We start from the raw sequence: 16,709 nt of genomic DNA on the forward strand, positions 1-16,709 counted from the left end.
TAACTACTTTGAAGGAAACAGATAATTTGGATAAAGTCTGATATGTCTATTTAAAATGAAGTTACATTATTTTATATTGTAGGCAGGGTGTTTCTTTTGTTAACTTTTGGTTTGAAATTAACAATTATATAGTTTCTTCAAAAATAATCTAGTTGCTTTTTATCTGATATATTTCATAACTATATTGTGAGCCTAAAATTATGAGGTAGAATAATTGAGTCTTTCTTTTTTGCCCCTTTTTTTAGACTTCAACCAGATCACAGTTAAATCCAGCATTTGAAGATGCCTGGAGCAGCAGTGATGAGGAAGGATGACTATCATTCTTAGTACCTTTTTGTCTCTATTGATGAAACTTTTAAAACAGGACTGTTTTATTTTTTTAATTGTCCAGTGACAGCTACATTAGCCCTGAATTTGGGTGGTTTTTTTCCTTTTGTTTTAAAATGAAGTTAATAGTTGCATGAAATCCTGCAGCAGAGTTCCATATAGTTTATTTAATCAGAACATGTCTCCTTGATCCCAGTTGCTGTTGTCTGCCGCAGCCCGTATAGCTATAGTAGAAGGAGACAGGTCATGGTAGCCCCTTTGTGGGAACTTGGGCAGATTGTGTGAACAATAAGATGCAGTCTTGGAGGATGAGCGCGTAGAGGTTGTCAGCACTGACTTTCTCCTGCTGGTTGTACCATCACCTTGCTCATTTTCACTTTCAAGAATGATTTTACTAAGGATTATATCAAAAAGTTTAATTGAAAAGTTAGCATCAGAATTTGTTTATTCTTATTTATGTATTCCGTTTTTGCAATGATTTCATTTACTTAACTGTTGTCTAGCTTTATGTTAAGTTTTCTTGAACTCATTGCCTTCCACAATCTAAAAAGTGCATCACAGGAGGTATTTAACTTAGGGAAAATACCATATTTCCTTTATTTTAATGCATCAGATGGCAGCTTGAACTACTCTTCTATGAATCTCTTTAAGATGTGACCAAGTCCTACTTCATTCATCAAAGCAGAAAATATCCTGGCAGGGAATCTGGCTTAAACATGAAATGTCATAAAATTTCTATTTTATTTTCTACTCTTCTTGTGTCATAACCCACAAGTGATTATCATGAACCTAATCTTATATTCCCTTTCTTTCTGAGTCTATCAGTAGGAGACTAGTTAAAGAGGTTTTTGCGAGCTTGAATACCAAGTATACAGTTGTTGAGTTTTTAAGTGTGTGTTAGGCCTCATATCAGACCTTTCTGGCCAAACATTTTCCATACGTTTACTTTACAGTTGATCTTCTTAAGCCCTGACCATTTTACTCTCACTTTTTCTCACTTGGTGAGGATTCTTACAATCTTTGAGAATGCTATTGAAATTGGAATTTTTTTTTAATTTTAAGAAAAAAAGAGTCTTTCTCCAAACTGCAAATACATATAGGTAACTGGTACATTTCGAAAAGGTCCATCTGCTGGGGATGTGGAATGACTACCCTCCTAGTGCCATGGGATGAGTCGAATCCACTGACTGGGCAGCGCTGACAACCAATGAGGCCATATCAGTACCTAGTGTCTGCGACGTTACATGTTCCTGTAGGCATCCATGAACCATTTTCCTTTTCCCCTCTGAGCTTTTCTGAGTCAAATCTCAGCCTGTTCCTCAAAGTAGTCGGAGATGGCTCCACCTGAGCACTCGCTTATGTGCTGTGGGCCATTTGTGGGTTTGGTGTGAGGACCTTCTCAGGAGATCATGGCTCCCCACAAGCATTGTTCAGGTCACAAGCTTCTCTGCTATGTCTGCCTACTGCTGTCGCAAGCAATCCGTTCCCCACCCTAGTAGGGTATAAGAGGTCCCATTCCTGGAGACCGTGGCTCAGTGTTTAATGAAGAAGGAGAGGAGGGGAAAGGAGCACCTGCTTCCAGCATGCCCCCCGCCAAAACCTGAAGAGTTGATCCAATTAATTTTAGAAATACAAAGCCTTGGTCCATGCATATGGGCCCTCATAAGAGCTGCTACTTATCAACATGCAAAGAGTCTCATGCTTAAAACAAAAAATGTAAAAGATGAAGTTGATGCCACCGTTGCTTTCCTAGATGTAGACCCTAGCCCCTCTAAGGTTGATTAGGACACCCTAGAGAAGGGGGGTGCTGCTTACAGAGAGGCCACTAGCGACCAATAGGAGCTTATCAGGTAAACACCCAACAGAAAAAAAAAGGAAAAGTTTTAGTCATCTAGAGGTACAAGCCATTCTGTAAGTTTAAAAAAAAAAAAGTGGCAGTGTGAGGAAGGGACTGATGATTCCATGGACAGGGGCAATCCCGGGGGTAAGTTGCCCAGAAGCACCTGGCCCCTTCACCCTCCCTTTTTTCCTCTTATCAGCCAGAAAAAGAAAGTAAAGACTGCACCTTCAGAGTTCAAAAGCCTGAAACAGGAAGAGAACAGAAAAACTGACTGCCACTTTAGGTGGATACAAGCTCAAGGGGAGAAAAAACAGGAACTTTAAATCTTAGGTACTAAGCAAACACCAGTCTAGCAAACATAATGCTAATTGTAGATTACTTAAGATTTAAAAGCAAAAACAGAAAGTAAAAGGTAATTGAATAATATATACATAAATATAATATTAAAGCAAAGTTTTATAATTTGATCCAATTGAAAATCCAAAATTTATATACTAAATGAATATACTAAAGAATTTATATAATAATAAGATTAAAATGGCACCTTATGATAGATTACTACAACGTTAATGATGTGGTCCCATCCATTGGGGCCCCCATACTCAATATCCAATGTTATTTCTTTTAAATTTTATTGAAGTATAATTGATTTACAATGTTGTGTTAATTTCTGCTGTACAGCAAAGTGACTCAGTTATACATATATATATTCTTTTTCATATTCTTTTTCATTGTGGTTTATCACAGTATATTGAATATAGTTCCCTGTGCTATACAGTAGGACCTATATTTTATCCATCCTATATATAATAGTTTGCATCTGCTAATCCCAAATTCCCAATACTTCCCTCCCCCACACCCCTCCCCCTGGGCAACCACAAGTCTGTTCTCTATGTCTGTGAGTCTGTTTCTATTTTGTAGATATGTTCATTTGTGTTGTATTTTAGATTCCACATATGAGTGATATCATATGGTATTTGCCTATCTCTTTCTGACTTACTTGGCTTAGTATGATAATCTCTAGGTCCATCCATGTTGCTGCAAATGGCATTATTTCATTCTTTTTAACTGTGTGTATATATATATATGTGTCTGTGTGTATACATATATATATATATATATATTTATCCCACATCTTCTTTATCCATTCATCTGTAGATGGACATTTAGGTAAATAGTGCTGCTATGAACATAGGGGTGCATGTATCTTTTCGAATTATAGTTTTGTCTGGGTATATGCCCAGGAGTGGAATTGCTGGATGATATGGCAACAATTTTTTTAGTTTTTTGAGGAACCACCATACTGTTTTCCATAGTGACTGCACCAGTTTACATTCCCACCAACAGTGTAAGACCCTTTTCTCCACACCCTCTCCAGCATTTATTATTTGTAGACTTTTTAATGATGGTCATTCTGACCAGTGTGAGGTGGTACCTCATTGTAGTTTTGTATATCCGATATTATTGAAATTACTGATTCTATTCAGTCAACAACCGGTAAATATTTTGCCCCTGTACATTTGGCTAACATGTTCTGTTCAGTGCCTATTTCACCAGCCTCTAGCTGCTGTTCGCCTTCACTTCAAAGAGACACAATACACCTTTTCCAGACTGTCCATTGGGTACCTCAGCAGCTTTGCCATCACAATCTAGGCAGACAAGATCTCAACTGCATCCACCTTTTTCCAGGAGCACAGGTGTGATGTTGCATTGGTGACATCCCCCTCCAAGGAGACTCATTTGATATACATTTAAGGTATACAGGTCCAACATGTTTTAGTACTTTGGGGGTTCTGAAGGCAACATATTCTTTATTTACAAATTTTACCTCCAAATTAAAATCAGTAGGTACTCCCTTTAGTGCCCTGAAGGACTCTTTCACCAAGGAAATTTTGGCAACCTCTTGTCATACCTCCTGGAATCTCTAGACCACTTAGGATGGCCATAAGTTGTCCAAGGGCTTATGATGCAAGAAACTGCCCTCTCAGCCTCATACTATGCTCCAGTAAAACAACAAATAAAATACATGCTGAGCTCTCTGGAAAATAGAGGCTCTCACAGACTCGGAGCCTGTGACCTTTCATACCCAACCGCTTGTTAAGTGTTGGGTCATAGAAACAATACACCAGAAACTCGGCACAGCTACCAAGGCCTCTTTAGACAGGATGGAGCCGAGCCTGAGCTCTCTGGCATATTCCACCTGCAGGAGGAGGTGGCTTCCCCTGTCCTCAGTCCCTTGTTAAATGCCATGGTGCTGGAGGATGTCACCCCTCCCCCAGATCACTTGGCTGCCCAGAATCCACTTGGGATTAACTGAATGAACAGCAATGGGAGTACATAGACTATGCAAATGGCACTGCTAACCATCATACATGATGGAGCTCAATGAAATGTTGCTGTTTTCAATCTCTTAGCCAGGATGTCCCTAATAAAGGATGGGACCCAAGAAACAACACACTCAACCAAACTGCTGGATGCCCTGGCCAACAAGTAGCCTCATTTCACATTTATTATAAACTGCTGGGTCATTGCCTAAAATTGTCCCTTTAAGGGAGAAAAAAACTAACAAAACTGGGACTCTCTTGCCTCACAGATGTTCAAAATATAAGTCAAAATCACACATCTCCATATATATTTAGGCCACAATACAAGGCCTTGCCATTGCACGCCATACTACTTTCAGAGTTACAGACATTATTGATAATAACTAAGATATACATTTTTCTTCTAAAAATACACAATGCTAATCTCTTGGAAAAGGTATTCAATAGAACTTTCACATCCCTTGTAGGTATCCGATAGCCAGTTTAATTAAGAGACATAATGGTCTCACACAGCTCTTTTTCAAATTCCACTCAGGTAAATGGACCCCTAAATGGGTCTCTATCTTGCTCTAGGCCTTAATCTCTCTTAATTCAAGGCCCCTTGGCCAGTTTACACCTCACACCAACTTTTAAAATTTTTCTATCCCCCTTATATTTAAAGGGGATGTGCATTGCCTCCATGTATATAAAGACTCATTGTAAATGAGACCCTTTTTATAATGTCTTCCCGTACCTTTATAAATGTTTTATCATTCCCTCATCCCAGAAGGGCTGGAGGCCAGATCGAGTGGCGCATTAACCAAATTGTCCATATACCAGACAGCTGTTTACCTGATAGAGGACCCATTTGAGCTGAAACTTCCACCAAAAACAAAAGCCCTCTCGGTGCAGCTGCTCACCTTCCTGTTGACTGTTGGTCTTATTGCTATTGGTCTGTATACTTTCATTAATTTACAATCTGAAGACCCAAACATGGTAAATGTGAGACCCCACATCACCTCGAGTGGATACCCTCTTGGAAAGGATACTCCAGCCCCATATCCCAGAGGGCATCTCCTAGTCCAAGTGCTCATCATTGGAGATGACTTCACTCTGACACTAAAACCTCGCTTCCAGCAACACATATGGGTTGCCTCTCCTAAGGCACAAATTAGACACAGGACATTTTTGCTTTTCTTCCTTCGATACTAAGGATCCCATTACATTTCTGAGCTACTGTCTGCCTAGCCCATGATCCTACTCCTTGTTCTTTGCCAAAAGGCGCACCCCGCACACCTGTGCCTAAAGAGAAATCTAGTAGAGGTTACTGCTATCTGTGTTCTAAATTAATGGAGATTATTGCTTTCCCTGGAGGCATTTGCCTCATGTTAGTCAAATCCTTCAGCACTTTGGGGAGAGGACCACCTAGTTCCCAAGGCGTTTTCCTACTCTCACCTTCTGCCTCCCACCATGATCGCCACAACCACTCTTTCTCCTTGGTTATACACAATCCCACTAATCTTACATATACTTTACTAATGTATCATTTCATACTGTCCAACAGAACAACTGCTGGACCTGCTACCTTGATATATCATACCTTTAGCACAGTTTCCAACTCCACTTAGATATTGTTGGAGACCCCAAGAATTTCCTATCTATTTCTTGGTTAATGCCATATAAATAGAAAATCTAGTTATAGGCTGGCCTGCAAGGACTCCTTACACCTCTACTTGTGTTCTTCCTTTCTACTCTCTTAGTAAAATGTTTTCTACACTGTTAGTGCAGCTTATGCCCTGCTTGCTAAAAGTCTCCACTAGTATCACCCCCAAGGATTCCTTAATATGATGCCAGAGCGTCACAGGGCCAATTGTATTGACTACATTTTCTTATTTTCTGTATCCTTGATACTCTGGCATTTGGATCCTTGATCGATCCTGGTGACACTGCCCCTTCCAGAACTAATTCCCAGAGATAGCAAAGGACTCCCCTGGAAGCATGCCTTTAATATACAAGACAACCAATCCAGAGTCCACACCCCCAACCATCTCCTTCATCAAATTCTCACACGCCAAGCCAGTATTCCCCTTGCCCTAAATCACCCCAGAGCCAGGTACCAGACAGCTAGGAACCACCCCTGTAGCCCAGTCTACTGAAATTATTCAAAATATCCAATCCCAAACTTACTCAGTGTACCTGCCCTGCCTCCCCCATTCCTTCCCACAAAAAATGTTAATAAAGACTCTAGGCCATGCTGCACCCTCTCCCTCTCTGCCTCCTGACTGATCCTGGTCCTTCCCCGTGTGGCTCTTCATGGCATGGTGTGCCATGCTTCCTGGTTCTAGGGATATTTGAGTACAAACTATCCTTCATTTCCATGTCTGCATGTCTTAGAAGAAATCCCAGCTACAAACACTAAGTCATTCTTTTTATTAACTTCACAATACTCCACCTTGTGAATGCACCACCATTTGCTTCCAGCCATTCCCCTGTTTAGGGCCACACGTACAGTGGTAAAGATTGTGAACTGCACTATATCTTCCTTAAGTAATGTATTTGGGTGATACACTTTAGTTATTGAATATCATCTTTTCCTCTGGCAGAGGAAATGGTAATTTTGCTGGGTAGGATTCTTGGGTTGTAGTCTTTTTCTTTCATTAGCCTGTAACTATTACGTCCACTGTCTTCTAGCTTCTATTATTGCAGACTAGGATTTTATAATAAAACCAGTTTGATTTTTTTTCCCCTTTGTGGGGAACTCATTCTTTATAGCTAAAAGCTTGTCAACTATGAGGGTTTTGTTTTCTTTTTTTCTTTTTATCCTTAGAGTTCCTTAATTTTATCAGATGTCTGATAAGTCTATCCCTCCCCCCTCACTTCCTGGACCTCTTGTGAGCTCTTTCAATCTGAAGCCTCAAGCCTTCTCTCAGCTCAGGAATACTTTCTTCTAATATTTGTTTAATTGTTGCTTCTCCTCTTTTTTTTTTTTTCTTCTCTGCATGACCTAATAATTGCATGTGAAGTCTACTCTACTCTCTCCTTCATAGTCTTATCTTATCCTTCCTGCTCACCTTATTTTTTTTTTTTTTTTTAATCCTAGAACAGTTCCTGCTACTTAGTAAGTGCTCAGTAAATACTTGTTTTGTGGTTTCTATTCTGTACTTCGAGATTTTGCACTTGACCTGTGAGGTCACTAATTCAGGCCTGACTGTGATCATCAGGAGAGACTTTAATTATTGTTTTATTCTCCTCCCCACCCTACACCTTTGTTTTGTTTTGTTTTGTTTTTAAACACTTGGAGAAATAGGAACGATCTATAGAGGCTTCTACTTGAAACTTTTTTTTAATTGTTTCATTCAATTGGTATTTGTCCAATCTTAGTGACAGTATATATCAATGAACCTATTACAAAGGTAGTAATCACCTGCAGTTTCTCTCCATTGCCTTTTACATTTTACAGATTTTCCTTCCATAGTGACTTGGCTAACAGTATGTGTCTTTTAGTCATATAAAGCGCTTGTATCCTGCCATATTTCAAAGGACACATATGCCAGTTGTTTACTGCACCTCAAATTGATCCCAGTTTTAAAGTCATTTATGGTACACCTGTGAAATGCCTAGTTTTTAAAAATATATAGAATGAATAAACACACGTTTTATTGACATAGCCCTAAATCTATGTTTTAACAGGAAGTCCAAAAACAGCATCATAGATAAGCTTTTTATATTTCCTGCCAAGTCTTTTCTTTACAATTAATTGAGGAAATACCTTAATAGAGAAAAAAAAAAAGATATCTTTAGCTGAAGCATTCTTTCTCTTCAGTTTATACTAAAAAGCCCCATTTAAACTAGATAAAAACCTTTAAAGAAAGCTCTGAAGACAAACCCTTAAACTGTAAAAGTTGTATTAACAGATAGAAATAACCTCAAAATGAAGACTCTTCAGTAAAGGACACAAAGGTATAGAGAGCCTACTATTGATAAGACACTAGAAAACAAAAACCTTTAGCTCTGTTATTTAAAGTCTCAGTGAGACAATAATAAAACCAGTTTGTCTCAACAAACTAATCTCAATTATCTTTCAAAGAAAAGTCACTAAACCTAATGGCTGCATAGTTCTAACTCATACTTCATTACTGTTCTGTCGTATACTAATACTTGGTTGTTTCCATAAAAATGGTTAACTACTGAAGATTAGAAAAGAATTTCTGTAAGTTATAATTTTTATAAACAAACACACTGATAAATTTCCTTTTTTCCAACATAATTTTTTCTCTATATTCAGATCCTATTTACTGAGCCTGAATTTTAAAACTCTTGAGTATCATTAGAACAGTAAACTTAAAATCAGTCAAACCACGCCAGAAATGAAATTGGCAAAAAGCCTAGCATGCTTGAGATTTTTCCTTTCAAAAAGTATAGCAGGGAAAGCTAATTACAGAAAGGAAAATAATCACTTTGCTTTGGATTGTGATGAAGGTTCTAGACATCTGAAGGTTAAATCTATTGCTAAGATAGAGTTGTTTCTTCTGTTTTAGCTCTGGAAAAAATATTAAATTTAGGGGACATACCTAACAAAGTTCAATCATGAATATGGCTTTTCTTTGCAAAAAATATGTACAGTCCTTCTGTGCTGCCTTGATCCCTGTACTAAACCCTGGTGCCTAGAATTTATTACAAGTCATTTCTGGTAAGGCAAGCTTATCTATCTTACTAGAATATCAGCGACATCCTCAAATACGGGAGGCATAGTTCTTTTGCTGCCATCTAGTTCTTTATTTTTCTGCTTTTAAAATTGGACAATTAAAAAATAGAAAAAATCTAAGGGAAATAATAAGACAAACAACTGTGTTGTGACCTCTCTAATTCTCTGTGGGTAGGAATCTACAAATGCCCTGTATCCTCCTGACAAACCACTCCTCTTTATCCTTATGAGGATACTCATAAACTTTGTACTAGTGGGTTAATACAGCTCTCCCAGTCTTTGCTCTCCCTAGGCTTGGAGCTAAGTAAATGTCACAATCTTAACTTGGTTTGTTATTTTATCACTAAAAACACAAGTCACTGTTTAATACCAAATTCCTCAAGCTCCTCTTATTTTTTATGCCTTGACAGTCTGTCCAGTGGTTATTGCAGAGAATCTGTAGCCTTGGGCCTAACCAGTGACTTTGTTTCCTAGGCACTGGTGGTCAACTCTTGAAGGCAACAAATGATTGTCTGAGTGTGGCACAAGAGTGATTGGCACAAGCCACTTCTCTTTTGTTCATCTAATCATTACAGCAAGAGTTAGCAACAGTACTAAACTAGGGCCTGCTAACCCATTCCTGTTCAAACACCAGCAGGAACAGGAGAGCTGCTACTTCCCAGGTGGCTCACACTCCACTCTCCAGCTTCTCTTCAGCTGTATAGTAGCGTTATCCACTGTCCTGTGAAACTGTATATCATCTATATAAATGTACTGTTAATATTGTGCTAAAATGAGGAAATAGTACTCCTAATAGGTCTTTGAGAATTGAGCTATTAACTATTTTTATTGTACGGTTTTAATGTTTTTTTATATATTATGTATGAAAAAATTTGAGTTTCAGTAAGTACTGTGGAAAAAATGTATTAAAAATAACTCAGTGATGATCACTATGAACATTAAGGAATGGTAAGTTTATTTTAAAAGTGTACTGGTTTCATAAAGAAATAAATAATAAAAAATAGACTGGAAATCAGAAGACTTGAGTCTTCATCTTAGTTTTACTACCAAGTAAACATGTGAAATTTGAATACTATTTTTTTACTTTCTTTTTTCCATTAGTTAAAAAAAAAAAAAAGGAAGGGACAGAAAACTGGAGTAGAAAATTGTCAAATTCATTCCTGTTCCAAAATCACACATTGTAATATTTAGAAAGCATTTTAAAATGGTATTCACTGTGTGAAATACATAAATAAGTAGAGGTTTATATTCAAGGTTAACTGAAGTTCATTGAAGGCAAAGGTAGCGTGTCTTTATAAAAGACTCATGAATTATACTGAATAAACACTCAAATTTTAATGGAATTAACATGTATTTTGCCTAAACTGAAACTTGTAAAGTTCCCATCCAAATTATTATGGAACCACCACTTGATTTAGCAAGTTAGCCTCCCTGAGCTAGTTTCATTTGTGGAAAGGGAATAAAATACACCTTACAGGGTTGTAAAGATAAATGAAATAAAGTTCTTACATATAATAATTGTTCAGCTAATAGAACTCTTGTTACTTAAAATCTCATAATTATTGGGTTCTGAGGTCTTGTCAAATTCTCTCAAATTATACCTCCTCAGGACATGGTCTGCTTATTTATTTTATCCTTCTCTACCTTCTAGAATGTATATTCTATGAGGACAGGGATTTTGTCTGTTCTAGTTACTGCTGTATCCTCAGTACTCAGAACACTGCTTGGCAAATAGAAGATGCCATATATATGTGTAATTTATTAGTGAACACCACCATTACCAAGCACTTAAGTGCAGAGCAACAATTTCATAATTTGCAAATGATAAAATGCTTGATTATGCTATTTTTAAGATTTACTATGTATGAAGTTTTGTTATTAAATATTAGTTAACAACTTGGGTATTGCATTAATCTTGTAGTCTTTCTTCTCACCCAATGGCAAAGTGTCCTATCTTAAGGTTGCTGTTGGTCTGTACACCTATCATAGATCCTCCCTGAATCCTTTAGAGGGCTGCTGTTATACCAGAGACTTGCTATGTGAATCTCAATAGCCAAACAAAATTAGGGGATCTTTATGAAACCTTGAGTTCAGATTTTTTACATGGTCTTCTCCAACTCTAGCCCATTTCCACCTGGTAATATTATGGTTACACTGAATTTCTCCATTGCCTTTGGCTCTAAAGTTCTGGGCTTTCTTTTCTTGTCTACCTCCTTTATGGAAAAATGACAAATATTTTTGGAAATTTTACCTGCTCAGGGCATTGATTATCTTTGTATCCAGAAGGAATGCAAGAAAGGCAAGACGAGGGCTCACAATCTCAAGTGCTTACAAAGGCCAGGAGAACATGGTAAATGAGTGAAGGGGTGGTGTAATGGGAATCAAGTATGAGAATTATATCATTTATTTTTATTGCACTTTGCTATAAGCATGTAACATAAATATATGATATTAGAGATTAAATTTTGATATAAACTCAAATACTAATAAACATTTTAGTTATGCATTTCTTTTTTTTTTTTTTATTTTTACAAGAGATAAATACACTGACACCAAGCATTGTAAATGGATGACCACAACAAAAGCAACAATGATTGCAATTACCAAACATGAAACACACTCATACTATGTCATAATATTGACATTCAGTCCAGTAATCCTCCACTGTAACAGCTCCTTTACTTTGCAGTAAATTGATTTGTATATTCTTTGCCTCTGAGTCCGTGTGGGAGTTTTTTTTTTTTAATTCAAACAGAAATTCACAAAAATTAAAATCATCCTCATCAGTTCACTCAGTCCCATGTAATTAATTTTTTTTTTCATCTTGATCTTTTGTTAGCACTTTTATGAGTTCATCAGTTTTTCATTAGAGTTCTGAAAATGCTTATTCATTCAGTTCAGCAGTACAGTTACCAGAAACCTGTACTTGTCAGAGTCTTTTCTATGAATTCCTTGAAGATGAACCCCTTTTATAGGAACATATTTGCAAAAGCATCAGAGTACACCCAGAACTGTCTGTAAATGACAAAAGACTTTAAAATGACCACAGTTAAAGATTTGATGAAAGTTCATAGTAGTGCAATTGACAAGGAAATTTAGTTATTTCTGAGATATACATTTTAAAGTAATAACTAGAATTATGACATAACATTATACCAGAACATATAAGATTTTTAGAAATTTCACATAATGTCTGAAACATTTATATTAACATATTTCCATACAAATAACCCAATGAAAGTTTAGTATTAGTTGTTTTGTTTGTTTTTTTATACTGTAGGTTATTAGTCATCAATTTTATACACATCAGTGTATACATGTCAATCGCAATCGCCCAATTCAGCACACCACCATCCCCACCCCACTGCAGTTTTCCCCCCTTGGTGTCCATATGTCTGTTCTCTACATCTGTGTCTCAACTTCTGCCCTGCAAACCAGCTCATCTGTACTATTTTTCTAGTTTCCACATACATGCGTTAATATACGATATTTGTTTTTCTCTTTTTGACTTACTTCACTCTGTATGACAGTCTCTCTAGATCCATCCACGTCTCAACAAATGACTCAATTTCGTTCCTTTTTATGGCTGAGTAATATTCCATTGTATATATGTACCTCAGCTTCTTTATCCATTCGTCTGTCGATGGGCATTTAGGTTGCTTCCATGTCCTGGCTATTGTAAATAGTGCTGCAGTGAACATTGGGGTGCATGTATCTTTTTGAATTATGGTTTTCTCTGGGTATACGCCCAGTAGTGGGATTGCTGGGTCATATGGTAATTCTATTTTTAGTTTTTTAAGGAACCTCCATACTGTTCTCCATAGTGGCTGTATCAATTTACATTCCCACCAACAGTGCAAGAGTGTTCCCTTTTCTCCACACCCTCTCCAGCATTTGTTGTTTGTAGATTTTCTGATGATGCCCATTCTAACTGGTGTGAGGTGATACCTCATTGTAGTTTTGATTTGCATTTCTCTAATAATTAGTGATGTTGAGCATCTTTTCATGTGCTTCTTGGCCATCTGTATGTCTTTGGAGAAATGTCTATTTAGGTCTTTTGCCCATTTTTGGATTGGGTTGTTTGTTTCTTTAATATTGAGCTGAATGAGCTGTTTATATATTTTGGAGATTAATCCTTTGTCCGTTAATTCGTTTGCAAATATTTTCTCCCATTCTGAGGGTTGTCGTTTCGTCATTTATGGTTTCCTTTGCTGTGCAAAAGCTTATGCATTTCTTCTATAATTCATTATTTTTTTATCTTGAACCAGAGAAATGTGACTTTTTTCATCATCTGTGAGCAATATTAATTTTATTTAAATTAATAATGTAAGTTTTTTGGGCTTCCCTGGTGGCGCAGTGGTTGAGAATCTGCCTGCCAATGCAGGGGACACGGGTTCGAGCCCTGGTCTGGGAAGATCCCACATGCTGCGGAGCGGCTAGGCCCGTGAGCCACAATTGCTGAGCCTGCGTGTCTGGAGCCTGTGCTCTGCAACAAGAGAGGCCGCGACAGTGAGAGGCCCGCGCACCGCGATGAAGAGTGGCCCCCACTTGCCGCAACTAGAGAAAGCCCTCGCACAGAAACGAAGACCCAACACAGCCATAAATTAATTAATTAATTAATTAATTAAAAAATTAAAAGAAAAAATAATAATGTAAGTTTTTCACAGATATGGTTTTTCCAAAACATAGATTCCTCAGTCAGGTTTTTGTTTTTTGTTTTTTGGGGGTTTTTTGCATTTTAAAAATATCTGAGTTATTTATAGAATTCAGTTCCTGGTTAGTTTTTGGAACTACACTTTAGTATACTAACTTCCATTTTTTAGCTCTTTATTCACATTATCAATATTAGCTGAGAAAAGGCAAAATGATCTAAGTTTATTTTTATAAATTTCAAAATCAAATAACTTAGAATTCACTTCTTAGCTCCACAAGGGGTAATCATCACTTAAATTTCTGGAAAATGATTTCTGTATATTAAAGGCCAGATTTTTTTGTGGCTTAGTGAGTCTCCCAAAGGCATGGTTTGGTTAGAAATTAGATGAATAAAAGGAATGATTTGTTTGTGTAATTGATTGCGAACACACTTGTAGAGAAATAGAGTGTGAATGTCAACCGGAGTCCCAATCTTTGAATAAGTCTTCACTGTTGGGTTCAGCTGACACTTTCTTTAGATAACACAAACCAATTTCTTAGAAACATCCAAAAAAAAAAATCCCTTCATTCTCACACCACATCTGCTTTGCATACAATTCACCAAGGAAGGAAAGCATTGACGTGTCTCCTGTGGTTCAAACCACAGTAGCACATTCATTTCATAGTATTCATTGCTATATTCATTTTATGTTCTCTTTTTCTAAATTAAATTTTATTCTTATTTAATTATGAAATAAACATATTATTGTATAACTTGTGCAAACTGCCAGCATGGACTTCAGTTTTGAAAAACAAGTCCAGTATTAGCTCTGACTTGCTGAAGCACCTCCTGCGGCCCTGTTTACCCACTTCACTCAACACGCAAAAATAATGTTCTGATATGCCTATTACTGGCACAAAGTTCAAAAGCAATTCAAACACTTAAAGCCTTCCAGACACCACAAATGACTATAGCTACTTGGGTGGTATTTATATCTTTTATATCTGTACACTCATTGGCTGGAAGGGGAAAAAAACTAAATGATTTAACCTTTTCGTGCTTCATACTGTAAATCCCTTGACTCCTGCTTCAGCATGGTAAGAAATACTACATGAGGTTAAACTTATATTTGCAAATGTTAGTTTCTATTCAGGACACAATTTCTGCTGCAATCAACCTTTTCATAAACCCACCATTGGCAAAAGGTTTTAATGCCAAGAACATTTTTTTTACTTAATACATTTTACACCATTATCATTGCTGTAATTCCAGTCCTTGTTTTCAGTCCATTAAGTTATTCATTAAGTTTGTCATTAACATGTCTTTGCTTTTATGGGTATATTTCTTACTGTGGTTGGTTTCATAATAGCTTCTGAAGTCATATTTAATACAGTGTGCATTAATAGTTGGCGTGCAGTATTAGTCATGTAGGAATAGTCTCTACTTCCACAATGACATATGCTCTTCAACTTCCTTTGAAACACATGACTATGTCAGTTTTTCATTTTTCCATTTTTAATGGCGAGAGAAAGTGTGATATGATAAATGGCAGCTCCTGGTCAATATTAGGGAGTTATTACATAGTGGTGGGATTTGTGATAAACCTGAGAATACCTGCTCAAATCCAAAGGATGGATTAGGATTAGATTTGCCTGAAAACTCAAATAACACAGCTTAAATAAAATATAAATTCATTTCTTTTGATAAAAGTCCAGGAAGGCAGTCCTCAGCAGTATGCTGATTCTGAGATCGTCAGGAAACTAGGTACTTTCTTATCGCTCTCATATCCTCTATCAGCATCTTCCCCCTTGAGATACAACAAAATTGTTCTAGCCATTATATTCACATGCCACCGAACAGAAAGAAGGAAAACAAAGAAGATGGCATCCTCCCTTTGAGGACACTTCTTTCTTTCACACACCACTTTCAGTAACATCCTGTTGGCCAGAACTCCTGGTCAGACCTAACTGAAAAGGAAGCTGGGTCTTTCAGTGGCCATGTGCTCAGCTAAAAAGTGGGAACTCAATTACTGTTGACAAAAAGGAAAACAAATATAGGAGAACAACTAACAGCCCATGTCATATGACTACTCAGCTCCAGCTAACTTAGGCCATGTGTGAATGTGGGCCTATTGAAACTAGAAATGCTAATTATTCAAGAGAAGTGAAAAAAATCCATATTTTTATGGGAAAATACAATTTTTAGATGTTGACAATTCAAAAATTTTTATGGCTGGAGATTCAAAAAGTGGTCTACATCCTACCTGAGTGTACTACTTGTGACCATTTGTGTAGATAAAAGTATAGAACATCAGGAACAAGAGATCTGCTACATGTCTTCATGTTTCAACATTTATGCAAAAGGAAAAAAGGGATTTATTATGGTAGAGGGAAGTTACAGGTATTAACACATGTATTCTCAGGGGTGACATTCACCTGCTCCTTACCAGGTGATGACACAGGGAAGAAATATATCCATACTAATTTGTGGCATGCTTTTGATGAGGCTATGAGAAATGAAGTGACTCAGTGCTTGCTTCAGCAGCACATACAATAAAATTGGAACAATGTGGAGAAGATTAGCATGGCCCCGTACAAGGATGACACAAAAATTTGTGAAACATTTCATATTAAGAAAAGAAGAAGAAATGAAGTGATTCAACATAAACCAACAGCCCATGTTGCTCAGGGAAGTAACATAGCTTGGCAATTAAACCAATCTCGAAACCAATTTCTAGTTGTCATTACAACTTTTATTCATTCAACATATTTATTGAGGACCTTGTAAATGCCAAGCTTATCTACACATTTTTATGACAAAAGATCAGGAGCCAGAGGGCTCCATTCTCAGCCCTGTTTTCTTCAGCACCAGATCTTTAATAAAGATATTAATGTCAGTGGT

The 16,709-nt window shown here is 37.1% G+C and overlaps 1 protein-coding gene across 1 annotated transcript in view; it reads left to right on the forward strand.

Moving 5' to 3' along the window:
• The window catches only part of ERCC8 (ERCC excision repair 8, CSA ubiquitin ligase complex subunit), a 74,229-nt gene extending 62,563 nt beyond the window's left edge, over positions 1-11,666 (forward strand). Inside the window, 1 exon segment of the mRNA XM_082457333.1 lies at positions 246-11,666. Within this exon segment, the coding sequence (XP_082313459.1) occupies positions 246-314 (69 nt within the window). The 3' untranslated portion in view covers positions 315-11,666.
• Positions 11,667-16,709: the final 5,043 nt, after the last annotated feature.

The sequence above is a fragment of the Balaenoptera physalus genome (assembly GCF_965194825.1).
Source record: "Balaenoptera physalus genome assembly, chromosome: 3".
NCBI lineage: Eukaryota > Metazoa > Chordata > Mammalia > Artiodactyla > Balaenopteridae > Balaenoptera > Balaenoptera physalus.